Below are 26,967 nucleotides of genomic sequence, written 5' to 3'. Positions count from 1 at the left end.
AGGAAACTGGGGTCTGACGGGCAGAGGCGTGGAGTCCTTCACATCCAGCCTCGACGCCAGCCTGAGTTTCTGTTTCTGATGCTCCAGGGCTAGGGTGACAGGAAGTCTGGATGGAAGCAGGAAGGATGGAGAAAGCGAAGCGGGTGATCCTTTCAAGAAACATCCAACTGCCCCCTTTACCTTTTTTGCCTCCTCTATGGGGAATGGGGGTGGGGTGGGGGTGTTGGTGAGAGAAAAAAGATGTCAAGGACCATTGTTTGCTCGTTTGGGATGTTGCTCCGCCCCCCGAGTCTGTCGTAAACCCGGCGCCAGACTAAAATAAACCCCAGATCCCGCAGCTCGGGGGGCTCGCCGCGCCGCCGACTCCTGGTCACAGGCGCAGCCGCCGCGGCCGAGGTGGCGGCGACCCGCGCGCGCCCCGGGCCCCCCTACCTGGCCGCCCGCCGAGCCATGTCGTTGAGCCCCAAGCACACGACGCCCTTCTCCGTGTCCGACATCCTGAGCCCCATCGAGGAGACCTACAAGAAGTTCGGCGGCGCCATGGACGGCACGCCGCCCGGCCTGGGGACACCCCTGGGTGCCGCCTACCGCGCGCCGCCGCCCGGGCCCTCCTCGCAGGCGGCTGCGGCGGGCATGCAGCCCCCGCACGCCATGGCGGGTCACAACGCGGCGGCGGCGGCAGCGGCGGCGGCAGCAGCGGCGGCAGCCGCCACCTACCACATGCCGCCCGGCGTCTCGCAGTTCTCGCACGGTGCCGTGGGCGGCTACTGCAACGGCGGCCTGGGCAACGTGGGCGAGCTGCCCGCCTACACAGACGGCGTGCGGGGCGGCGCAGCCGCTGCGGCCAGCGGCTGGTACGGCGCCAACCCGGACCCGCGCTACTCGTCAAGTGAGCGGGGCGAGGAGCGCGGGACGGAGGGCTGCGGACGGCGCGGGCGTTCCCCGCCGCAGCCCGGGGCGCAGGGAGCGCTTGGGGGACCCCGAGACACTGAGCGCGCGGGGCGTCCTGGGACCCTGGGACCCCGAGCGCGCAGGGCGTCCTGGGATCCTGGGACCTGAGCGCGCGGGGCGTCCTGGGACCCTGGGACCCTGAGCGCGCGGGGCGTCCTGGGATCCTGGGACCTGAGCGCGCGGGGCCTCCTGGGATCCTGGGACCCTGAGCGCACACCATGGGGCCCTGAGCGCGCGGGGCGTCCTGGGATCCTGGGGCCCTGAGCGCGCGGGGCGTCCTGGGACCCTGAGACCCTGAGCGCGCGGAACGTCCTTGGACCCTGGGACCCCGAGCGCGCGGGGCGTCCTGGGACCCATCCGGCCCCGCCGGCGTCGCGGCCGCCGCGGTGTGAAGAGAGCAGGGCGGCGGCGGCTGACCGGTCTTCCCCTTGGGCCCCTCCCCAGTCTCCAGGTTCATGGGGCCGTCGGCGGGCGTGAACGTGGCCGGCATGGGGTCGCTGACCGGCATCGCGGACGCGGCCAAGTCGCTGGCGCCCCTGCACGCTGCGGCGGCGCCGCGGAGGAAGCGCCGCGTGCTGTTCTCGCAGGCGCAAGTGTACGAGCTGGAGCGGCGCTTCAAGCAGCAGAAGTACCTGTCGGCGCCCGAGCGCGAGCACCTGGCCAGCATGATCCACCTGACGCCCACGCAGGTGAAGATCTGGTTCCAGAACCACCGCTACAAGATGAAGCGCCAGGCCAAGGACAAGGCGGCGCAGCAGCTGCAGCAGGAGGCCAGCCTGGGCCCGCCGCCGCCGCCGCCGCCGTCACCGCGCCGCGTGGCCGTGCCCGTGCTGGTCAAGGACGGCAAGCCCTGCCAGAACGGCGCGGCCACGCCGACGCCCCAGGCCGGCCCGCAGCCGCCCGCGCCGACGCCGGAGCTGGAGGAGCTGTCGCCCAGCCCACCCGCGCTGCACGGCGCGGGGGCAGGCCTGGCGGGGCTGGACGCGGCGGCGGCGGGGGACTACGGCGGCGGCGCGCTGGGAGCCAACCTGCTCTACGGCCGGACGTGGTGACGGCGCGGCTGGCCGGGGGTCCCTCCGCCTCCCGAGGGTCTGCGCGCGCCGACGGCGGGGCCGCCGCTCACGAGCGGACGGACGGATCGCGGAGAGGGGCGGGCGCCGGGCCTCCGCTGCGGGTGGGGACGCGACAAGCCCCGGGATCGAACCCTGAGATCGTGCCGGCCAGGAAGCTTTGAGGTGATTTTCTCCTTCGGGAGGTTCCTAAATTGTGTAAAAAGCCGGCCGAGTCCACATCCACCACCACGTTCCTAACCAAAGCTCTCGGAGTTTTAACGTTGGAGACTTAGGTGGTGGTTGTAGCTCTAAAAATCAACCCAGCTTTAACAAGGTTTTCTTCTTGAAGTGGAACTTACCTTGGGAGATTAATTTTCGACCCCCCCCTCCACCGCTTCCCCCGCCCCCGCTTAAGTGCAATTTCATTAATGTTTGATGGAAAGTGAACTGTAGCTCAAGGTGGATCATGCACATAGCAACATTACTGCAGAGGAGTTATTGCCATTTAGAGAAATGGAATAAACGTAATCAAAATATTATACGAATTGATATAGCTTTTTAAACTTAATGCTGTTTTTTAAATGTTTCGATCATGATTTGGCAATGAGTGTTTGTATATTATTCTAAAAGAGGCTTTTCCTCCTAAGATGCAGCTCATCAAAAGAAAGGATTGTAAGCTACTTTTTATATGGAAACTGGTCTCCCAAAATCAACGGACAAAATAAATTATACCCTATTCTACAGACATGTTATTTACTCTTTCTAAGGTATTTGATTATCTGAATTAAAGTACCTTGATAAAACACTAGAACAAGCAAGCAAAATTGCTAAAACAGACATCAATTAATCTATTTTTCAAGCATGTCAAGAAGGAAGAAAATAAGGTGACCTATTGAATGGTAATCAGTGTGTAAAGAATCAGTAAAATATTGATTATTTTCTCATATTTAGAAGTTAATAGGGATTACACACCGATTTTGTTGGTATTTTCTTGTACAAATAATGTATTTACTCTTTAATATGCTGATTTATATTTCCTATGTTTCAAAGGGATATTTAAATATAACTTAAAAGAATTTAAGTACTTTTTTTTTGGTAAATTTCAAATGATCATTTCCTTTTCACTAAGTTGTATGGGCTTTTTTTTTTTTAACACTAGTTGGCATGATGTGACAACACAGCTCAGTTTATTCATGGTTTAAAGAATTGGTAGTAGATTAAAAATGCTAAAAGAAGACTGGAGAAAGTGAGTTCATAAAATGAAGAAAAATTAAAGACATAATATGGATAATGCATGTTTTACAAATGACCAAAACATTTCCCAGAGACCCTAAACCTCTTATACATTTGATATTTTAGAATTATAGTTTGAAATGAAACATTTTATTTCATTTCATTGCTTGGGTATTTTTCTGAACTGTGCAAAGTGTTTTTAAAAGTTGCACTTTCTCTAAATATATTTTCTACAGTAAACAGTAATAATAATTAAAAACTCCAGTTCCTTTCACAAAGAGAAAAAAATCACTAAAGAAGCAAGTGACTCAATCTTTATCAAGGGGCTGTGAATGCATTTTGCAAAATGATAACTGATTTTTAACACATTTTACATAAAATTTGAGCAGAAAAAATATGAAAATGATGCAGTACACTTTCAGAAAATTCTCCCAGTTTGAGTTTTTGCATGCTAATAAAATTGATTTTCAAAAGCTAGCCAGGCTAGCATAACTATTACTAATGTGCCAGATTTAAAAATGCTTCTTTATATTGATTACTTCAAATTCTGAAATTCTACTTCTAGAAAACATGTTATGAAATTTCACATGGTTTGTAAATTTTTTTTTTTTTACAGCCCAATACTTAACAAAAACAGTAGCTTATGGACTAAGGGTTCCGTGTAACATATTTAAAGAAAATAAATCTTCATGCACAGTTTTTCCCTTGATAATTTTTGGAACAAAAAAATCCCTTAGACTAACTGAACTATCAATCAAAAAGACCATTAAGAAGAAACAGCCTTCTTTATGCAATATTTTCTGAAAGTGTATTTGGTACAGCCATCTTTTTCCTTTCAGTGTTCCTTTAAATAGTAAGGGACTCAAGCCAGAGTTAATTGCTGCGGAGAGCTTAACATTCTACACCCAGAAATGTACTGAGTTTATGTGTGCACATCCAGAAATTAAGATAAGGTTTGTTTTTGAAACATTAAAATAGAAAATGTTTATACTGTAGAATTCCACATTCTGATTAATGCGGAACAAAAGCTTTTTTTCCTTCTTTTGCAATTAGTGCTTTGCAGATCTTTTATAAAAACACAAACGGCCAGACTAGGTGAAACTCATTAACTGAAGAGGAGGATAAGTGTCTTCACAACCAAGAGGGAGGTTGACGCAGAGTCTAAGTGGGAACAAAGCCCCTCCAAAGTTTAGCAGAGGCCACAGCAAAACTCGGTTTGAGAAATGCTAACTGCCGATGTCACAGTTTCCTAAAGGTTTTTGGGGTTTTACAGCATTCTAACCTATTTCTTCCCAGTTGAGGCACAGAAACCAAAATCCAGAATCCAAGTGGCAGAGAGGAACGGCGGAGATTGCAGGTACTTTTCTGAAATGTGTTGGGATTTAAATTGAAGTGGGGTGTGTGTGTGTGCGTGCGTGCGTGCAGGTACTTTTCTGAAATGTGTTGGGATTTAAATTGAAGTGGGGTGGGTGGGTGTGGGTGGGTGTGTGTGTGTGTGTGTGCAGGTACTTTTCTGAAATCTGTGTTGGGATTTAAATTGAAGTGGGGTGTATGTGTGTGTGTGTGTGTGTGTGTGTACACGTGCACCCAATGTTGAAAGATACAGGAAGGGAGTTTTGTACATGGAAGAGGGGGTGTAACCCAGTTGTCTTCTGTTTGAGGCTTTGCTTAGAACTAAAACCTAACAGTCAGAACAAGTAAGTCAATCAGACTTTTATCAACACAGATGTTGTGTCCAAACTCCATTCTGCTATGGACTGTTTACTTTCAATTTAAAGCAAATCAGAGACACAATCCTGTCCACTAAATGCAAGCACCTTCCAAAGACTTGCTTTGTTAGCTGCATTTCATAATGATGACTTTTAGAAAGACTTAAATTTGTGAACCATAATCACATAAATACCCATGACTAGATTTTTAGATAAGAATTTGTGCGTAAGATAATGCAGTGTAGTGGTGATAAAAGTTTCAGATGTAGTTGAGAATATGAATGATACCGCACAGCTATTTAACATTAATATGTGGATAAAACTGTATGTTAATTACTCAAGTCCAGTTTTTAAAAATACTGCTACTTGCCATGCTCAAATCCAATGAGACAGGGCACTAAGATACATTTTATTAAAAATGAATTAAATAAGTAGACTTTTGCTGCTAGTGAAAATTGGTGAGCATCTGGAGAAGATTCAAAGAAGACTTGAAGTCAGGAGTCGCTCCTGTAAGTATTGAGATCACTTTGTGATTTTAGGATCACTTTTATGTCATTATATTTTGAGCAGGGAGGTTTGGAAGCTTCTGAGAGAGGTGTATTGGTTTCTTTTGTTTTTGCTTTAGAATGTTGGCATGAAGTGCCTTTTGTTTCAGTTTCTAAATTTCCATGTAACCTCTTTCAGTAGTTGCTTAGGTGATTTCTAATAAAAGTTTAATCACAAATGTTGCCTAAGTTTAAGTTGTACAAACTGTTTTGTGGTAGTAAGTGGTTCCATTCCCATTTCCCACACACTAATTAAAGCCTCTTACCTCTGGCCCTCGTGCCATATATGCGGTATCAGTTAACTAGCAATGCAGACGTTCACCTCACCCTGAGTGGAGAAGAAATCCGCCGAAAATGGGCCGACGAGCCGGATGCAAGCCACGCCCGGGACCGCGCCGCCTGCGCACCCGGCTTCCAGGTTACGTCGGAGAACGACTACATTCTGATTTCCAAGCCAAGCGAAATTCACTTACCCTCAGGCTTAGAATTGAAAAAACAGCTGCCTCGGAGAAGACCCTTTCCGTTGTCTCCTTCCAGGGCCGATGATCGCATCCGTGCGGGGAGCCGAGGCGACGCTGGCCGGCGGCGAAGCTGCGGCGCGCGACCCAGGGAACCCGGGTGTTGATGCCGCCGACGCGCGCCCCCCTGAGCCGCCCGCCCGGCCCTGGCTCGGGGTCAGCCTGCAGGTCACCTCCCCACGGGCTTCCCCGACGCCGCGCGGCCGGACAGCGCTCCGGGATGGACGGATGACCGTGTGCTGCCCTCGAACTCACCCTGAAGACAGACGCTCACCACCGGCTCTCAGCGACGCGATAAAGTCGGGCCGTTCCCAGGTTCTTAAATGCTTAAAAACCTTGAAAAACTTGGCCCTACTCAAGCATAGCACGATGGAGGACAGTTAACTACACAAAACCGACCCGTTGCGTTTATTTACTCCTGAGTGTGGAGGGGGCTAGTTATAGCTTTAAACGCGCCATTGAAAGTTCTAAAAAGCCTTTGTTGAAATAATGGGGACTTTTTCTGGAAGATTCAAACGTGGGGGTATAAGTTGGAAAGAGATGTCAGAGTGAGGAGAGAGAAGGAAGCCAGGGCTTGCCACCTGCTAGAGGAAAGCTCGGGGCTTAATTTTCCATCAGGCTTTTTTGCTTAGATGTCTTCAAAACACTTAAAAACATTTTCAAACTTAATGTGTTTTGATCAGTTACGTGCAATGGTGCAAAAAACCAAGTCAAAAACTATTTCAGATATGCTCATGAAAACTTAAAAAACTAGACCAAAATTAAAGATCTGAGAAAGTCTAGGTCCTATAGAAGCATGGCTCTAGGGTACTTAGGAAGCTGTATACCCCAAGACATGTGCATGGGCTCCTTTGGAATATGCAATACTTGATTCAGGTGTTACACATTTTCAATATTCAGAAGATAAACAGCATTATTCCTTCACTGTATTGTGATGGTAATATATAATGGTTAATTCAGAGACTCTCTATCTCAACAAAAAAGAACACTGCTCTACTCACCCATCATCAGCAATGAACTCAATAGCTTCAAAATACCTTCCTATCCAAGGTTAAGGTGGGATTTTTCCTGAATAGATTTAAGATTAACAAGTTGCCTTTGTTGAATATTAAAGCAAAAATGTCGAAAGTCAGAAACATTTTACAATCTGAGGCTAGAATGGAAAAGTGGACAAGTCTTCATATGTGTGTCTAAATTTGTTGGGGAAAATGAAAAACATATCAAAGTGCTTGTGTATGACCTGCAAGCATAAATTTAAGGAATTAGTGTACTTAGTAGCAAGGAAAAAATGGGTACAAATTGGAATCTATTGTGAAATAATGCAAAAATATACCAAGGAGCATACACAATTCACCTAGCAATTAAACTTTTCAGGTTTTCTTTTTTAAATCCTTTCTTTATTCACTTCTGGCTGTGCTGGGTCTTCTTTGCTGTGCTCTGGGTGTCTCCAGCTGTGTGCGGGTTTTCCTTGTTGAGCACAGGCTCTAGGGCAAGTGGGCTTCAGTAGTTGCAGTGCTGGGGCTTAGTCACCCCCGTGCCATGTGGAATCTTCTCGGACTGGGAATTGCATTGGCTGGCAGATACTTAATCACTGGACCACTAAGGAAGTCCAAAACTTTTCAAGTTTTCTTCTCTTTCTGCTCTTCCATTGTGTTTTTTTTTTTTCAACTAAAGTATAACTGACCTACCACACTGCGTTAGTTCCAGGAGCAGACTGATTCCAGATTTCTGTACGTTACAAATGATCAGCACAGTAACTCTAGTTACCACCTGTCACCATACAGAAACAGCATTATTGATTATATTCTCCATGCTGTAAATTTCATCCTGTGACTCATTTATTTTGTAACTGGAAGTTTATTTATACCACAATCTTCCTCACGTCTCACGCATCACCACCCCCCTGAACTTTTCTCAAAGATTTTTCTCAAACTTGGAGAATTCTCAAAGATTTAAAACAAATCCTTAAAACTGCAGCACAAATATGCCTGAAATTTGTAAAATGTAGATCATCTCACGAAGATTTTATAATTCGCCAAATTAGTAGTGGAAAGGCAGACATGAGTCGGTTGGGTTGTCTTTCTGACCATATCCTCTTAAAATCTACTTCTTCATTGATTTTTTTTTTTTTTGGACATCTAATTGTAGAAAATTCTGATATATTGATAAAAAAACCCCACACAGTTGGCCAAGATTTTCAAAGTTTAAATACTGTAAAAGAAAAACAACAAGAGAGACCAGAGTTCTAAGTTTTGCATTGTTTTTTACTAAAGTCCAGAAATTTCCATATGACAAGTACATCAATGAAATGTTCCCAAAGAAATACTGAACAATATACACTCTAGTTAGCTGAGGGTTCCAGCTTAAGAGTTCATACCTAATTCTTGTGCATTAAAAATCAGCATGGATCTTAGATGATCTAGAATACACTGTGTTTTGAAATCCACAGCTGGTTTGCTTTTTAACCATAATGAAAAACCAGTATTCCTATTCCATCAAATGTGTTTTACAAGCAATAATAAATTCAGATCCACTGTATTATGCAACACACATCTTTGGAAAGCAACATAAAACAGTGAGATCGAATCAGTAGAAATATACAGTTAAAAGAAATACACAAAGTACTGTAGTTTTATTAAAAACTACTACTTGAGAAAGAAATCTTTCCACAAATAGCATAAAACTGTAGAATGATGAAAGGATCTGGGAAAGCTTTACAAAAGCCTAATTCCAACTGTATCTTCCTGAGGGTGGTGGCAAAGGGTATTTCCTTCCTTCTCTGGGATATCCCTGAAGAGGAGAAAAAAAAAAAAGCAAAAGTTTACTTTGTGGATTAACACTCGTGCAAAGAAATTAACCTTACTTCTCGATGGAAAAACACACCAAAAAGGGAATATTTCTTATAGGTATATCACATGGATAGTCTCCATAAATACCTGTGTTTGGTTTTCAGCCTTTTCCAAGCTGCATGTGAGTGGAAATTAGCATAAATGCTATCACTGACAACTAACCAAATCAGCCTTAACAAGCGCCTAAGAAACTGCTTAAAATGTACACAAATGAAGGACAGTTAAGTGTCTTATGTAAAACACTTGTCGGTCTCGCCTACCACCAGCCCCTCCCCCAGCCCCCATGGTATTTCAGGCCACATTGTGGGAAGGTGCCCACGTTACCCTCAGATATATTAGACTAGGAAAGCCATTTTGCTTAACCAAGGCAGGAGCTTGCTGCTCTGCTGAAGCCTAATGAACTATTAATTTTAGGTGTTTTTGTTTGTTTAGCTATAAATAATAGTGGGCCACATTAGGTTATTACTTAATCAATTACTGGGAACTTTCATAACATCTCCGAGTATGCTTCCAAACACCATTTCGGTATAACCTAAAGATAAATGTGATGTGTCTGCCTCACAACTTCTAGTTTCTAGGGAGGATTCTGAAATGGACCCCTTTCCCCATACTGTCACTCAGAGCACTTTACTAGTTCTCCACTAAAAATATACTGAAAGTATAATTTTACTGGTTTTAACAGTGAACTTCTACAATTTAATAGTGCTTCAAAATTCTAATTAAAAAAGAAATCTCTGCAGAAAAAAGGCTGAAAAAGACATGTATTTCCAAAAGGTCCTAAAGAATTATAATGTGCTAAACGACTTAGATCTCCTGAGTGAATAACAATTATACCTCCTGAAACAGCAGAATGCTCCTCTAAACAGTGGGTCTCCCCTAAAGGAGGCAGGAGAGCCACTGAACTGGGGTCAGAAGTTAACAGGTGCCCCTAGCTCTGCTGCTCAACAGCAGGAGATTTGAGGTTTCAACTCCTGACTTGGAAAATGAGGGGAGTGGACTCAACTTTCTCCAGAGCTACTTAGTTGCAGGTACACCTTCCTTTCAATAATATTCAGTTTAGGTTGCCTGGTGTCACCTTGACTCTAGCAACATAAAGTCTCAATCTAGAGAACCTGCTGATATCTGTAGAGATTCTGGGCAGATAGTATGTATGCAAAGTAATATTATACGTCTAAAGAACTGTTACAAAATTCTCTCAAAGGACAACTAAGATGGTTATTTTCTTGTAAAGTGAACTGAGACTTTTAAGAGTACACCAAAAAAAGTGTGAAGAAAAGATTTTTCTTAGCTGGCAGGAGATTCTTCTTAGTTGTCAAAACAAAGGGACACACGGCAAGAAACTGAGTTAGAAAATTAACATTCGAAGCACTGCAAAAGGCGGAGGTAACAAAAGGTGAGCAATTTAAAACCCACTTCACATCACCGCAGGTGCCAGCTCCACGAACACTACACACTCTGAATCACTGCTTTCAGACCCTGCTCTCTGGCAAGCACTGGATTAAAGAGCATGTAAATACTGGCCAGGGTGTCAAATGGCTGAGGGACAGACTGAGGCAAACAGACCTCAGGCTTAAATGTTGCTACAACTGGATGTTATAAAGAGAAAAAAATAAAGCTTCCTCGTAATGAATTTGTCTAGGAATTACTATACTCATTCAATATATAGCTGGTTTAAATTTAGTTTAAAATAAAAAAGTGGGAAATTAGGAGTGATTTCATCCCATGAAGATACAACAGATAAATCAAGACACAAAACTCCTAAGTGGAATAAAGGTAACAGCTGAAAAGGTGAGAGATTACTTTCAGCTTCTAGAAAATTACCATTCATTTTGAGAGATCTAGTTTCTAATAAAACAAAAAGCAACATCATAAGGCAAAACAATGTTTTGGTGTTATTTGTGCTAAATATTGGACTGCTGTGATTAAAGAGGCTTTTGGTCTGAAAATTCTTCAGCATCTTCAAAGTACAACCTATTTAATGAGGCACTCACCCCATAAACATTTTTAATGAGAGATCCAAGGGCAACCGAGCTACTCTTAACAGTACTTACAGAGATGTTTTAAAACAATCAACCAACCCTTGAGTCTCAAGACGTACGTTCAGTACAAAGTGAGCAGTAAGCTTTCCACCCCAAAGCCCACACCACATCCATCACCTGTCTCCCTCCACGATCGTCACGTCTGGGTGGATACCCGCCCGGCCCAGCTAGCATCTGGTACTGGTTTGGCTGGAAGGCTGCATTTTGGGTTTGGAGCATCCGGTTCCATGGTAGCAAAGGTTCGGCCCCAACACCTCTGTGGAAAAGCATCACATTTACATTAAAGGTCAAAATCTTGCAGGTGTCATTTCCAAATTTTGGGACAATCCAATGTGCCTGGATTTGTCCTAAGGGATATATAGGATCAGAGTAGCCTTTAGGTCCCTCACAGCAAGTGTAGTGTAACATATTTCATGAAATATCAGCATTTGTTTAAAACTCAAGTTGAATCAGAAAGATCTGACTTTAAAAAAAAATTTGTTAAAAAAAAGATTTTGTTCATCTTCAATTGTAAAGTTTCCTTTTTAGTCACTAAAGTTTTGGACCCTAGATCACCAAGTTGGCTACATTTTAAGATGCTATCCAAAGAGTAAACATGCACGAGACAAGAGAATGAGGCTTTATTTTTAAAAATGTCCAGGCTCGTTCCTGGAGTCCATTCTTTCTAGTTAATTGCACGCTGCAAATGAATTCTTACTGCTGAGTATTTTGAATCTAGGGTAGGGGACTTGGCTGTTTTTTCCCATCCATTATTCTGCTCAATATGTCAGAAGGTCTGATCGGGAGGAAACCTTTTCAAGTTCTATTGATGCGGCTTTGAATTGACCATGGTGACCTAGCAACATGAGCACTAATTGGCAAGGACTGACTGGCAACTGGTGTACAGTTTACATGGGAACACAGATTCAACAGCTATTATAACCCAGTTTGCTGGCCCGGATTACTGGTCAAAAGAAATGTTTTAATTGTTTTCAAGTGCTTATTTTAACTCTGCAGATACAAAACAACAGGTATGAAGTATTAAATCATAACAATTTAAAGCTGTCACATAAACAGTGTAGCAAAGATTTACCCTCTAAAGGCAATCACCCTGTATGACACAGCTTTCTTGAGGCATTTTCCTCAACTTCCATTTTATTCAACAGTCACTACCAAGAATAAACAGTAGCAAAATTCCCCAGTGTATTTCAGCAGTAGAAGCTTTGGGGGCTGTTACAGACAGTGGGAGGAATTATAAGAAAACCTGAAATTTGCTAAATTACTGAGCTGGTATTAGCTATGACCACATCAGCATATGAATCTCACTGCCTAGGTCTTAGTGGGGGAAGCCCAAAGCTGGGCTCACCGGGTAATGCATTCTTCTCACAGCTATTCAAGCCTGAATCCATCCTCTCCACCCCCACTCTCCTTCCTTCACTTGGACCTTGCCCTTTAAAAAAAAAAAACAAAAACAAACTAAACCAGCAAAGATAACTATTTTTGTGTGAGGTCTCCAAGAACTGCTCTCTAAAGAATTCTAGAAAGGCCAGTGCTATTCTTCACAGTTAGTGGTGGGACCAGAACTCTAACAGTATAATGTACTGTGAGTCGAAATAAAATGAAATATCTGTACCTCAGAAAGAATATGCGTATATTTAGGGCTTTTAATTATTTTTGAATTCACTAATACAAATATATTTCAGCGAGAATGGCTCAACTGTCAAGCAGGAACAGCTCTGTATGCAGAGAAGACACAGTCTCTTCCGGTCTCTGCAGGACTGAGCGGTTAAGATTCGTGCTGTGACCAAGGAGGCTGGTGAAAATCGGGCCATTAATGCAAAATCCGCTTGTTTCACGTGCAGCTCACACACTGTAGGAGCTGTGACCATGTTTTCTCCACAGTTTTACAACAGTAAAACTCAGTCAACTGAGTTTCAGGAAAATCAGCTGGCATGGCTAAAATACATTATAAGTGCACTTCTACATTATTTTATGACCTAAAGACAGGAACAAGGCTACAATGTGGAAGCACAAAGTTCTCCTTTTGGTTTAAAATGATTACCTGAAATGTTTTTTGACAAAAATGTTTATAAAAATAATAATTTAATTAAATAGTTACAAAAATAATTAAATGGAAAGAGCCATGTAAGAGGGACATGTACGAACTACCCTCTTCTGCTTGGTAGTGACAGAAAGGCCTTTATTTTACATAAGTTTATCATATTTCTATACTAATTATATCAGTTTGCAAATACTTTTTACAAACTGAAATCTGCCCTGGAAAATACATTCTAAACCTGAAATGCAAGTGCTGAGGCTGACACATTTTAATTTTTTTAAATGAGTAGCTATCAACTGAGGCAACTTATTTGAGGCATTCTGCACCGTGGATGACAACAATATTCTGAAGTTTCTAAATTACTGTTTTGGAAAGTAGCTGGCAGTATGACATAACTATATACTACTCATTGGGATATTTTTAATTTATAAACACACACACACACACATATATGTATATGACAAATCAGCTTTTAAAAATCTACAACTGAGCTTAGCACCCATTAAGTTAAAAAACGAAATGGCCACATTGGAAAAGATATGGCCAGAAAAGAGACTCCCCCACTGGCAAGGACACAGACAACAGGGCAGCACCCAGGGAGGAGGCATGAGCTGGACCTCGATCACCATCATGATGATGGCTGGGCCGTCCTTTTGAGGGAGGCGAAGGCGGGAGCGGGGTGCTCCTGTTGTAATTTAAGTGAAATGAACATATGAATTATAAATACTATCTCAAAGTAGGAATTAATTCAAGAAACAGTGTAGTTTATGTAAAAAAAAAAAAAAGTACACTTAAAAAATTTTCTTCTCTAATAGGGTTCTCAACCAAACACTTAACAGTGCAGTGGGAAAGTACTGAACTAATAATCAGTGAAACCTGGTTCTAGCAAGAATTCTACTTACCAGTTGTGACATCTCAGCAAAGTCAGTTTGTGTTTTCTCCTCTGTGTCATGTAAGGTCAGAAAAGTGACTGACACAGGCTACAGAAATGAGTGATGTATCTGCTGAAAGGCTGGCTACTGGAAAGTTTAGGAGGCTAAATTCAAACTTTGTTTTCTTTAAACAGTGTGTTTCTTAAACAGCCACGTTCTAAGACATAAGAAATTCTATTAAGCTCACACGTAACTTCTGCCTTATGGCACAGTTTTAGTTTCTGACTGAAAGTAAACCAAAACTCCTACAGAACACACATCAAATCTGTTGGGTTCACAGAGTCAATCGGGAAGATACCAACTTGACTAGGACACAGATCATAGATCAAAGAAAAACCCACGGATGTCAGGACATAAGTGGTGATCTTAGGGAAGCTTAATGTGGAGAGGGAAGGAAAGCTGTAGGACTGAATAAAGGGTGCCTCAGAAGGGGAAGGACTTCTCTGAAGTCCCTGTGGCTTCATGGGACAGAATGCTCAGAGCCAGTTTTCTGATGAGTTTTGCTCGGGTGAAAAGTTTCTTGGTAAAAGAACGGTATAGAAGTTCAGATAAGCTGAACTGTGGGCTTCAGTTTCCTCATCTGTAAAAGTAAAAACATCTACTTCAAAGGGGCAACAGGAGGAATAAATGAATTCATGTTTCTAAAAGCATGTTATCAGCACAGTGCTGGCACTTTGGTGATTATTTAATAACATGGCAAAAAAGCAAGCAACAAAGTGGGGAAACCAAATCTTAAACATCAAACGTGACAATCGTTCTGCAGAAGACAGTCATCTAAGGTAAGATCAGTGTGAATGTGATAATATGTATTTTAGAAAAAGTTCACCCCTCACTCATTTAGTGTGACAATGGTGCTTCTCTGAGGATGCTGAAGTGGCACATACCATGAGCCCTGAGCACTTACAATGAAAACAGAACATAAACACAGGCAAGAGCAGTTGTTCTAAATTAACATGCAGCTTGCACTAAGTAGCTGATACTATTAATAAACAATTGAATAACATAATTTCTTTTATCTTCTTGAAGAAAATAATGAAATGAGGTTTTGGAGTCTCTAAAGAAAGAACTTTCTTAAAGGGGGTAGAGGTTATAACCCTGTTCAAATAACAACACTTCATTCATTTCAGATGTGAACAGATCAGACTGCTAAAACGGCAGAGAGGCGAACAAAACAGATCAGGACTGAGAAGGCAAAGAAGGAAGCCGTGCTAGGAGGGGGCTTAAACTCGTCTCAGCATTTACCAATGCGGGCAAGACCAGCATGAGACGACAGACTTTAAAGCTGCCCTTAAAAATTATTCTTCAGATGTTAATATAATTATTCATAACACGCCTGGCTGCCTTGTCGTGCAGAGACCACCTGACTTAGGCGAGCACAACTTATCAATGAAAGAACACATGTCAAACATCCCTTGTTATTAAACCATGTCACATTCTTCCTCGTCCGTGGTACTTATTAGACTGCAGATCCCATAATCCTCTTCTGAGTCCCTTCTGCGTTTAATTCAGTTCAGTCTTAAGTAGTTGAAGAAACTGTTTTCAGTGGCAACTAATAACTACTGACCTACAGCGACACTGCACTACAATGAGCTTGTCAGCCCTGAAAAAGTTGTACCAAAGAAGCTGATTAGGACTTCAAGAGGTCTGCAGCAAGAATCAATGGTTGGTCTGTACTGACACTGTGTTGCCGCAAAGAAATGATAAAAGTGGAACCCCATTAGTTATGCCTCATTAAGCTGCACAACTCTTCTAAAAAGAAATTTGTTTAGCCTGACCAAAACCTAATGCAATTTTAAGGTCTCTGTGTTGCATTTTTCAGGGCACCTCAAAAGCATCAATAAAGTAAAGGCCAGGAACCAAGAAAAGCAGGAAACTATATAAATATGAATCTTTTACTTCAACGTGTTAACCATGTATTTTCCTAAAGAACAGGCCCAAGAGAAACTCTTTAGAGGGGAGACAGTACATTTCATAGTACAGCGAAAGCTCAAACCTCAAATGCTGGTGTGAAAAATTACTAAAAACTCATGTCTGCTTTAGTATTACCTGTCAAATCTTTGCTGCTGGAAAAGGGGAGGGGGACCTCGCCAGGAGTCCTGGGGCCTCATATCTGGAAGATAAACAGGAAAGGATTAAAGAGGAGACTTAATTATTATTCAGCTACCCACATATAATATAATTAACAATTCTTGGGAAAAATTGAGACTGAATATAATAACGAGCATAATTACACACTGTGGAAATGTGAAAAGATGTGAAATCAACAAGGTCAACAAATTTGTCTGTAAAATTATTTCTCCTTTGATAAGAAAACATAGCTTTTAGTGAAGCCTTTCTCATTAAACTCACGTTTCTCTCACCCTTGCTATGTGTGTGTGTGTATATGCAAAGACATATGTATGTATTTTACATTCATATTTTAAATGTTGTGCAAAACGATGGTATTTTGGCTTTATCCATAAACAGAAACTGAACAAATAGTAACTTTGATAGAAAGCCTAAAATCTGCCCCTTAAACACGTCAACCGGAAAGCACCCTGACTTTCTGAGCTGTGTCGACAGGACACAGCAAAGTCTCTCCAAAACAGGCCAGAGGATGTGCTCACAAAGGGATCGCCTATTTCCCTGCTGTTTTCTGACAGTCAAACCTCTTCCCCTAACATGAAGCGAAGAGGGGAACACTGAACGAATGACAAGGAACAGTTAAGTGACTGCCGGCCCTCTGTGTAAATGGGGTGCAAGGCACCCCCCGCGCGGCCCACAGTTGGTATCAACTGTCCGCCGCTCAGGCCCCCAGTCTCGGTCACCTCAGCCACCTTCTGGCAGGGTCTGAGTGTGACCAGCTGTTCCAGGAGTTGTCTAATGAGGTCTCCGTGTGAGGACAGTAAGACCTCCAGACTCCCAAGGCCCAAGGACAACAAGGCTTACCATAATGTATTCAAGCTCACATTTTAATGGAAACACAAACTAGAAACATGCTTTTCAAAATTACTTTCTTAAAGGAAAGAAGAAATGAAAGCTTATCTCTGGTTAGCAACCAAAAAGATGCAATCTGGGTTTACTTGAGGAGAAAAAGAAAAGTAGAACATTGCTTTAAAACCCCCTGCTAAGGAGAATCAGGAACAAGTAAAGGCACCTGGCTGCTCACAAGGGTTCCAGCAGGAAACACCTGGCTGTTTCCACTTTGGAAGCAACATGGCCAAGGTGCTGGCCCAAAGAAAGCCTCCAAAGTGGACAAACCAGCCTAGGGGAGTCACCCGGTCCTGGGCCAATGGCACGTGCATGCGTGAGGCCTTCACCTCCATCACTCCCAAGCAGAATGCCATTCCAAACTGAAAGAGAGATGGCATTTCCAGTCAATGTGAATTACACCTCCCTGTCATCTCTTTAAAACCAAACTATTGTTTAGTTGCTCAGTTGTGGCCAACTCTTTGTGACCCCATGAACTGTAGCCTACCAGCTCCTCTTGTCCATGGGATTCTCCAGGTAAGAACAATGGAGTGGGTTGCCATTTCCTTCTCCAGGGTATCTTCCCAACCCAGGGATTGAACCTGCATCTCCTGCACTGGCAGGGGGATTCTTTACCACTGAGCCACCTGGGAAGCCCTAAAAACCAAATTAGTAGCAGTCAAACCTAGAACAATGCTGATGATGTTTCTCTGTGATCATTAGATATTTAGACCTGAATGGAAACTCAGGAAGCTCATCACCACACAATTCACAGGAAGTAGGGCCAGGAACCTAGTCAGGGCCTGGAGTAATGTCCGAATCACTATGTACCATCAGGAAATCTAAATCAGAGGAGGTAAAACCAGAACTTCTTACAAGACAGCAATCATTTCACCTGTGTGGTTTATTTCTATAGAGAAACCTAAAATACACATACCCCAAAACACTCTATGATTTTCAATGAATCATGAGAAAGGAATCTACCAACAGTAAAACCAACACTTGGGCGGCTTTTTCTGATCGTTACTTTGTTAACCTTGCAGTCCATTACTATTCAGATATTATACCAAACTTAAGTTTGTGAAAACTGGTAAAATGTTCCCAGAGGCATTATAGTTTAGCGTCTTATTTAAACAAAGTTAGCTAATATAAGAAACATCACCATGGAACAACTAAGCCCATGGGCCACAACTATAAGCCTGTGCTTGAGAGCCTGGGAACCACAGCTACTGAAGCTCACCTGTGCTCTGCAATAAGAGAAGCCACCACAGTGAGAAGCCCACACAGCAAGGAAGAATCAGTACAACCAAAAAATGAATTAATAATAATAATTTTAAAAATCAAAAGAAATACAGGAAATTTCATTCGGACCCCTGTCTAACTCTGTATTTCACATGTTCCAAAATCACTGTGGTCAGCCCGGAAACAGGCCTCCTTTTTAACAGACTTAATTCTGCGATTCGAGTTGCATGGTGTCTCTTTATATATGGTGTCATCACAGAGTATGCACTCTCCATGGGACTGAGAGAAGCTTCCACATAGACCCCCAATACGAGGAGAATCTAACGAAGATAATTAAAAAATACACTCACATTAAGAAAAGCCTTCAGAAATGTTTATCCTAAGGTTTTATGAAAAGTAAAGGCAGGAAAAAAAGCAGTGTTCCTCCCAGCAACACTGTAAGTGGAGGGAAAGTCCTCAACATTCTAGAATATTCACTACATCCAAATATGCCACATTGTTAAGCACACCAATATTTCTAAGGAGAACTGGAATGTAAACTTCACTGTGCACAAATGTTTTCTTTGGAGAGGCAGAGCCTTTCTCAGTAGTCTAACTGTATCCCGATAAGCGCCCAGGAAAGCGGCCGGAGTTCCTACTCCACCAACTCTGGTATGCCAGGTGCTTTCCTCTCTGCTTCTCATTCACTATTTCTTACCACCTAGACAATGTTCTTTCCAAATTCAGCACATGCAAAAACTATCGTTTTTTGTTAAAAACCTAAGCAAATTTTATAAGACTTTAAAAATTCGGTCAAATGACTATTAAAATACCTCTTGCTCTCAATCAAAGAAAAAAACTAAAGAGGATCGACAAACGTCAAAGCTACCTTTAAACAAATCTCTTCATGTGGCTCAAACAATATATATGGCCCTTAAGTGTTCATAAGGCGGAAATACTTCCTGGCGGAGAAGTAATGAAGTAGAATGTAAAACAAACTTATTATCATTCATTTGTATGGCTCTAACAGAAGATCCATTAGAGAGGGAGAAAAAAAATTCTGAGATACTGAATTGCACTTCAGAAAGGTAGCAGCACAAGAGAGAAAAAAATGAGAGCTCATTTTTTCGCGTGGTCTTTAAAAACACATCCGTTTTCTAGAGCTCTACGGCCACAGAAACCAAGGCTTCACCAACAGCTCCTCAAGTGACAATTTACCTAATCAGCGTGGCAATCACAGAAAAGATTCCATGTTTACTGATTGCCACTAATCAAAAATCACTTTTCAAATGCAGATAATTGACAAGTTTATGGACTGAAATGAAGAGAGGTGACATGCCATGTTCTCCAGGTTGCAGAAGCGAATGCTTTATTCATGCCGAGCACTCAGGGCTGCACTTGACTCCAACAGTCCCTGGACAATCACCCATCAGCCAAAACCTGACACATCAAAGATAAATCAAAGACTGACAGAGACGCCTGCAGCAGACACTTGACAGAAACTGGCCCGTGACCAGTGGCTCTCCTTGATGGAGCTCAGCACCACATGAAGAAACAGTTATGATACAACAAATATTTTCAAAGACTGAATAACCAGTTCAGATCTCAGTTTTACTAAAACTATTTCTAACCAAAACTTAAAGTTCAAAATTCTATAAAGAGGAACGATATATAGAGGATCATTTATCACTTAGTACTTTCATAGCACATACTCTGTGCCAGGTACTATTTCAAGTACTTAAAAACTCATTTACCATGGAATTTTGTGAGATGGGTGTTCTCTGTACCATTTCAGAAAAGAAGAAATGCTGAGTACTGATCAAAGCCTGCCTGAGGTCACAGGCTATCGAGGGGTGGAGGGGAAGCCAGGACCACCCCCAGCACACCATGTCACTCCACAGTCCACATGCACTTGCGCTGTGGGCCGAGGTGAGTCTCGTGTTATTTTATGTCAGAAGCACCAGGAGAGCCGCCTCCTCAACCAAAGACTCAGAAGTTCAGGATCTCCAGGAGGCTAGACTGGGGATCTGCACACTACTTTCAGTATTTTCAAAGTTTAGAATACACACATCTAATTAAGACAGGAGGGCAAACAAGGATACTTCACACATGCACTCTGGGAGTGAGCATCTTGGCAACACAGACTCGTGGGGAGAAAATGAAAAAAGATCTTATCACTGTTGTTCTTAAAAGAGTATCACCACCCTAAAACACGGTATTCAAAAAAGATATGGAAATGTAAAGGTAAAGGATCGGATACAAATCAGACACAAAATATAGAGAGAGATACAGATGGATGGATGGATGACGGACAGACTGGTTGGCATATATGCAGGGATTAGGTCTGTCTGCATAAATAGAAACTGAGAGGTCACAAGAGGCCATGAGATAAATATGCCATAAAAATCTTAATGACAGTAAACTTAAAAAAAAGAGAAAGAAGAAAAGCCAAAAAAAAAAAACAACAACAAAAAAAAAAGAAAAGCCAAATCTTTGGAGCTGTGTGTGAAGAGTATTGGGGAAAACTTCACAGGACATGGAATTTCCTTTCTTGACAGCTGGCAGCGTTTGTCTGGGCTTATCGTACAAGTGTGACCACAGATAAGTGCAGACTTTCGTCTCTCTCCCTAACCAGAACCACCATCAAGCCTTTCCACAACTGAGCTGTGGTTCTAGAAATGAGATGTAACTGTGCACTTTTCTCCTTTAAGAAGCTTTTAAAAAACTCTTGCAAAAAAAGAGACTCATACAAACCACTGAATTCTTCGAAGGATTAAGACATGACAACAATCTCACAGTAACCCTTACTACAGAAATAAAAATGTAGGAAACACTTGTTTTATGAGCCCAGAATGTGTGAAGCTGTAAACTCATCTCTCAAATCACAGACATGAATCAATATCCTACAAAATGCTAATACACACAAAAAAATGGATAAATCAACATTAGGCTTGCTCCAGTAAGGCCAGGTTAGTGTAACAGTCAAAAATCAGTCTGTGTCATTCACCATGTAACAGAAGGAGAAAAAAAACAAAGAAACAAACATTACTACCTCAAGAAATGGAGGAAAAGCAGTTGATAAAATCCAATACCCACTAGAAACAAGGAATATAAGGAAACTCCTGCGACCTAACAAAGGTTATCTTGTTCTTGCCTGGAGAATCCCAGGGATGGGGAAGCCTGGTGGGCTGCCGTCTATGGGGTCGCACAGTCAGACACGACTGAAGCGACTTAGCAGCAGCAGCAGCAGCAATATTATATTTAATGGTGAAATATTACAAGTCTTCCCCTGAAGACTGGCAATGAAACAAAGATGCCCAGCATCACCACTTACGTTCAATCACACTAGAGATCCTAGGTAGTACAAAAAAGCAAAAAAGACCAAAGGCATTAAGATCAGAAAACGAATATATAAAACTGTCACTACTCACAAATGACATGAATGAAAAGGGCAAAATCCAAAAGAACATACAGACAAGACTTCAGAGTAAATGAATTTTAGTGACACTGTCAGTCAATATTCAAAAGTCAACTCTTTATATATATATATACACAAGCAAGCAACTGGAAAATGATGTTTACAAGTCACCAGACAGGGAGGGCCACGTGTTTCTTACTCAGAGTGAATCCCTACTCTACAAAGCCTATTTCCTATTTTTAATTTTTATTTTAAAAATTTTATTTATCTTATTTTGGCTGCACCAGGTCTTAGCTGCAGCACGTGGGATCTTCCATCTTAGTTGGGGTATGTGGGATGTTTAGTTGCAATATATAAGATCTAGTTCCCTAACCAGGAACTGAACCAGGCCCACTTATATAGATTCTCATTTGCGTCTGTGATGCCCTGATAAGAACTACTAATCTGGCTAATACTTCCCAAGTGTGTTGCATATCACAGGTGATATAGAAGATGGTTTTCTGGAGGTCCATGAAAAAGCTTGTTATCTTTGTGGTTGTATTCACTTTGATGTATATTTGAAAAAAATACATCAAGCACATCAAACCCGGAATGCACTGACTGATGATGGGAGGAAGCTGCTTTACACGGAGCCCATGCTTGCTTTCACCTGTGCTACTCAAACTTGTCTTCTCAAACCTCAGAGATCTACTCGACACAGTAACCTCTGAAATTCCCCACAACCGTGGTCTTGAGAATGACTGACTAAACCAAGACACAGAGATAGATGGATTACACCTGGGTCTAGTATCTGCATCTTATTTCGTTCTCCTCTTGGGAAGCCATGATACCAGCACAAACAGAAAAGAGCCACAGGAGAAAGGCACTGACGAGGACTGTGTAAGTGAAGAGCAGGCTTTAACTGCCTGCCGGAGGTGCCCTCACCCAGGGTGAGCTCTCGGGGCACAGACAGCTCTTTCAAAGTGGTTAGATGCTTCAGTTGTATGTGGTCCATCCTGATACATACTCCACACACAGATATAAATGGAAATACCAAGAAACACTATTTGCTCAGTTTTGGGGGGAAGTAGCTAAAGAAACTACTGTACCAAGCAGCTCGCCACAGCCTATTAAACTCCATGCCCCCTGTGCTTCACTGAACAGAACAGAACCACTCAAGTCCACAGACTTTACGATGGAGGCAACAACGCTCCATTTACTATCATTAAGACGCGCAGAGAGACAGACAGACAGACAGAACACAGTGAAAACAGAAGCCTGAGAGCAGGAGACTGTCAGAACTCCTTTCTTAGAGCTTCAGGTTAAAAATGCTTTCGTGAGTAAATCAGCATGAACTAATACTAAATACATGGCATAAATATTTCCCAACAATCATCGCTTTAATCTGGGTCTTTCTTTGACAGGTGTAGTTGATTTTAACAGAGTTCTAAGGGTTCTCTGCAATAGAGTAGCCCCTCCTGCTTTTTCTAAATTTAATTTTTATGAACTCTCTGAAACATTCAGAAGAAAACTTAAATGATATGACACTTGGACTTAAATGTCAGCATCTTGCCACATTGCCTCTTCCCCCACCACCCGGGGGGGCTGACTGGTTGGAAGCAAGCAGACAACCAGGAATGAAGATGCAAAGGCTTCATGAAGAAAACTGGCTTTGAGAACTTGGTACATAACCTGTATTTTCTAGAAAATGAGCACAGCCACAGAGCGCAAATGTAACATTAAATGGACATATGAATTAAAATGAATGCAATTACGCTGTTAGGTCCACCCTTTTAGCAATGCAGATCAGAGACCACCCTTTGTCACAGTATTTAAGCTAGTAGGTAGAACCCATTACTGAAAACATACTTGACATGAGCTTTGGAATCTGGGCTTGTCCTCGCAAAAGTGGCCGGTACATGTTCCCCTGGAAAGCTGTGGGCGGCGGTGCAGCATTGCTGTAGACACCCGTTCCGGAGGAGCCTCTCGGCATAACGTGGCTATGAAAGGAACCCCCCCAGCCAAAAAAAAAGTTAGACAAAGACATACCCATCACTATTATGATAAACAAATGCCGGTAGCCATCTTGTCACTACTAGATCTGACCAAGACAATGCGAAGTTTAAATTAAAATGAACAAAGTTCAAAATGTTACCTGATAATGGAGACAGCAAATGTTCATTTGTCACACCAGAGCTTCCTGATAATCATGTAAATATTTAGTACTTTATTAAAAAAAAATCATTTCAGTCTATTTCTCTTTTTCTGCATTATATTGAGTTTTGCCCTTGAAGACCTATGCTGTTGCTATCACTATACAGTTGACCCTTGAACAGCACAGGTCCACTTATACCTGCAGTGTTTTCAACAGTAAATACTGGAGTCCTGCACAATCCACGGCTGCAGATTTTCAGTGGGTGAATGTCCCTAATCCCACAGTTGTTCAGGGTTCACCTGTATATAATACTACTCTATATTTTACTATTTTCAGTTTATTGCATCAAACATTTCCCTATAACTTTTCATAGTCTTCCCAAGTGTAATGTGTATTAAGTATTACAGAATACTTACATATTAGTGTCTCATACTTTACTAGACCTGTCCACTCATTTAGTACTAGTTAGTACTAGTAGTATAGACAGCAATGCCTAGAGATATGGTTGTATAACTAGGCTCCTCTATTTTCTCAGGATAAATTCCAAGAAGTAGGAATCTGGATCAAAAGTTCAGAGGATCCTCAGACCTTAACACTCTACTTAAGAGATACTTCTATGTTGCTTTCCAAAGTGGCTGAAATAATGCAAAAAAGAAATCTAGAGAGTATTTTAGATTTGCTTTTTTTTTTTAACTATTAAATGAAGACTTCCAAGCAACCTGCCGAAAACCTCACATTTACACAGTGGCTTAGAAACTATCCCAAGAAGTTAATCCCCACAACTTCACGAGGCTGAAGTTCCATTTCACACACAGGAAACGGAGGCAGAGGAGGTTCTGTAACTTTAACAAAAAATATCCAGTGGTAGACAAGGTGTCTGATCCAGACACTCAGGACTCAAAGCCCATGATGCCACTGGCCCTTACTAGTCACTGCATAAAGTGCATGCTACTAATGGTAACCTACTGCCTAAAGCCCATTTTGAATCTTAAAGCTTTCATATGAATTGGAAATATTTATTTATGAGTTACCAATATCAATTCACAGATGATAACTCATTAATACATGCCCTAGTACTTTACTCTTTTTATCCCAGCTTTATGTCTTTCTGCTTCAAAGCTCCCTCTTTTACAGTCAGGAAAAAAGAAAATTTGAAGCTAATGAAGGCGAAGGATAAAAAGCAAAATTCACAGCAGAGGAGATACAAAAGGCCAGCAGACACTTTGAGAGGCTTGACCTTACTAACAGGCCAGGAGACACATTCAGGCATCACGGAGGCCTCAACACACAGGCACGAGCCCAGGGGCTGGCAGCTCCTCGTAGAGGGACTGTGACACCCAGAGATTAACTCAGTCACAACTCTCTTGAGGGTAAACAGCATGTTTCATTCTTTTGAAATAACGGTCAGAGACAGCAAAATCTCTTGAGAGAAAATAATGGAATTCTCAGGCAACACAAAGCAATAGATAAACCAGAGACACAGAATTGAATTTTAAAAAAGAAGAAAAGCAGAAAAGAATCAAAGTCATTAAAACAGCTGCAGAATAGTTGTATTTAATAATCTCGAACATCTGTGGTGTAAGTGCTGATTTAATGCTCCATGGAAGATTCTGAACAACCAAAATACACAGAAAAACCTACCACTCACCCCAAAGCCCTGAAGGCCGCGGGATCCAGGTGGACAGGCCGCCGGTCCCGGTTGAAGCCGAGCTGGGGTTTCCACTGCCGTCCGTTGCTGGATTTTTCCCAGTCGCTAGGTTTTAGGACCGGTGCAGGTTTTCTAACCATTTGAAAATACAGTATTTAGTTACAGGGGTGGACTTCACTTACACAAAATAAACTTGAAAAGTTTATATTTTCTAATTTGTTCAGTTGTTACCTTGCTCCCGGAAGCATGACAGCTTTAAAAATGTAATCTTCAGCAAACTGTGGGTCTTTAAAATTGATACTAGAAGAGAACAAGAAACAATTTAGTGATTTCACTGGATTAGTCTGCTTGACTTCTACCTGTAAATTCAGGTACTTGTGACCTTCATTTTATTTTTAAGGTTTTTTTTCTTTTTTTGGCTGTTCTGCATGGCTTGCAGATCTCCGTTCCCCAGCCAGGGACCGAACTGCAGCCATGGCAGTGAAAGCCTGGAATCCTAACCACTATACCACCAGGGAACTAGATGCTGTGGATCTTTAAACAGAATGACTACAATTCAAAAGTCTTCTCCCAAAATTATCTTAGTCCGCAGATTCTGCCAAACTGCCAAATGGCTGTACATCTTTCTCACCAAACTGCCACTAATCCCCAGGATGGCCTCGTGTAACTTTATGTGCAAAGTCATGCTCCACCTAATTGTAGGTGATCGCAGAGAAAGAACAGACACTGCCAGCCCAACTCTTGAGAAATTCCAGTATGATACCAGACACCGGTACAAGAGGTTTGCAACAACAAAAATAAAAACCACCTTTCATTTTGTTCAGTCCATGGCAAAGACCCTCCCTCGAACATCTTCAAGAAGATCAGCGCTTGTTGCAAGAAACAGTAGAAACATTTGCAAAATCAAAAACAATGAACAGATAATCCACAGGGGAAAAAACACAAAGCCTCCCTGTTGGAAGTCCCATATCCTGCTCGACTAATGTGTTTCTGTGAGAATGTAAACAGTCACAACTTGAAATGATGTGATGGCTGTATATTCAGACTCAGACTTTTAACAAGCTGGGCCAAACTGCCTTTTTGAGTGTATATGTGTGTGTGTGTGCACGCGCGCGGGGGTGGGGGGGGGGGGTGTGTGTGTGTCTCACCCAAAGCACACAAGTCTTCCTTCTGACACAGCAATGTCTCTTCTAGGACTCTGGATATGCACCTAGTTTATATCTAAGGATGCTCATAATATCAGGATTCATAATACTGAAAAACTGTAAAACCTAAGTGTATAGGCAAATAGTGGACTGGTTAAAGAAACTATGGTTCTTTCTAAAAATGGTATCCTCGGAGACTTCCCTGGTGGTCCAGCGGTTAAGAATCCGTCTGCCAGTGCTGGGGACGTGGGTTCCATCCCTGGTCCAGAAGACCCCACATGCCAGAGGCAACCAAGCCTGTGCACACCTGCTGAGCCCACACTTCCTAAGGCCTGTGTTCTGCAGCAAGAGAAGCCTCCTCAGTGAGATGCCTGTGCAGCGAAACCAGAGAGCAGCCGCTCTCAGCACAACTAGAGAAAGCCCACATGCAGCAAGGAAGACCCAGGGCAGCCAAAAATAAATTTTCCATTTTTTTTTTATAATAAATAAACAGAAGTGGTTTATTTCTGAAAATGTAGTAACAAAATACTTAATGACAAGATGGAAATACAGGCAACAGACTAGACACACGTTCACCAGAAGGTTA

At 42.5% G+C, this 26,967-nt stretch overlaps 2 protein-coding genes across 5 annotated transcripts in view; one reads left to right on the top strand and one right to left on the bottom strand.

Moving 5' to 3' along the window:
* The first annotated feature begins 438 nt into the window (after nt 1–438).
* Nucleotides 439–2,050, top strand: NKX2-4 (NK2 homeobox 4). The gene is made up of 2 exons (XM_043883276.1): nt 439–889; nt 1,396–2,050. Exons 1-2 carry the CDS (start codon nt 451–453, stop codon nt 2,001–2,003), a joined length of 1,047 nt encoding a protein of 348 aa, XP_043739211.1. The 5' UTR covers nt 439–450; the 3' UTR covers nt 2,004–2,050.
* Nucleotides 2,051–8,254: 6,204 nt separating this feature from the next.
* The window catches only part of XRN2 (5'-3' exoribonuclease 2), a 61,625-nt gene continuing 42,912 nt past the window's right edge, over nt 8,255–26,967 (bottom strand). For all 4 annotated transcript variants that reach the window (XM_043883273.1, XM_043883272.1, XM_043883275.1 and 1 more), the window contains 6 exons: nt 25,468–25,536; nt 25,237–25,368; nt 23,303–23,433; nt 15,913–15,976; nt 11,014–11,152; nt 8,255–8,798 (listed from right to left, as the gene is read on the bottom strand). In XM_043883273.1, the coding sequence (XP_043739208.1) occupies nt 8,733–8,798; nt 11,014–11,152; nt 15,913–15,976; nt 23,303–23,433; nt 25,237–25,368; nt 25,468–25,536 (601 nt within the window). In that variant the 3' untranslated portion in view covers nt 8,255–8,732. The remainder of the gene's footprint in view (nt 8,799–11,013; nt 11,153–15,912; nt 15,977–23,302; nt 23,434–25,236; nt 25,369–25,467; nt 25,537–26,967) is intronic.

This window comes from Cervus elaphus, chromosome 23 (genome assembly GCF_910594005.1).
Source record: "Cervus elaphus chromosome 23, mCerEla1.1, whole genome shotgun sequence".
Taxonomy (NCBI): Eukaryota; Metazoa; Chordata; class Mammalia; order Artiodactyla; family Cervidae; genus Cervus; species Cervus elaphus.
Note: the sequence above shows the minus strand (reverse complement) of the source record. Positions and strands in the feature narration are given on the sequence as shown.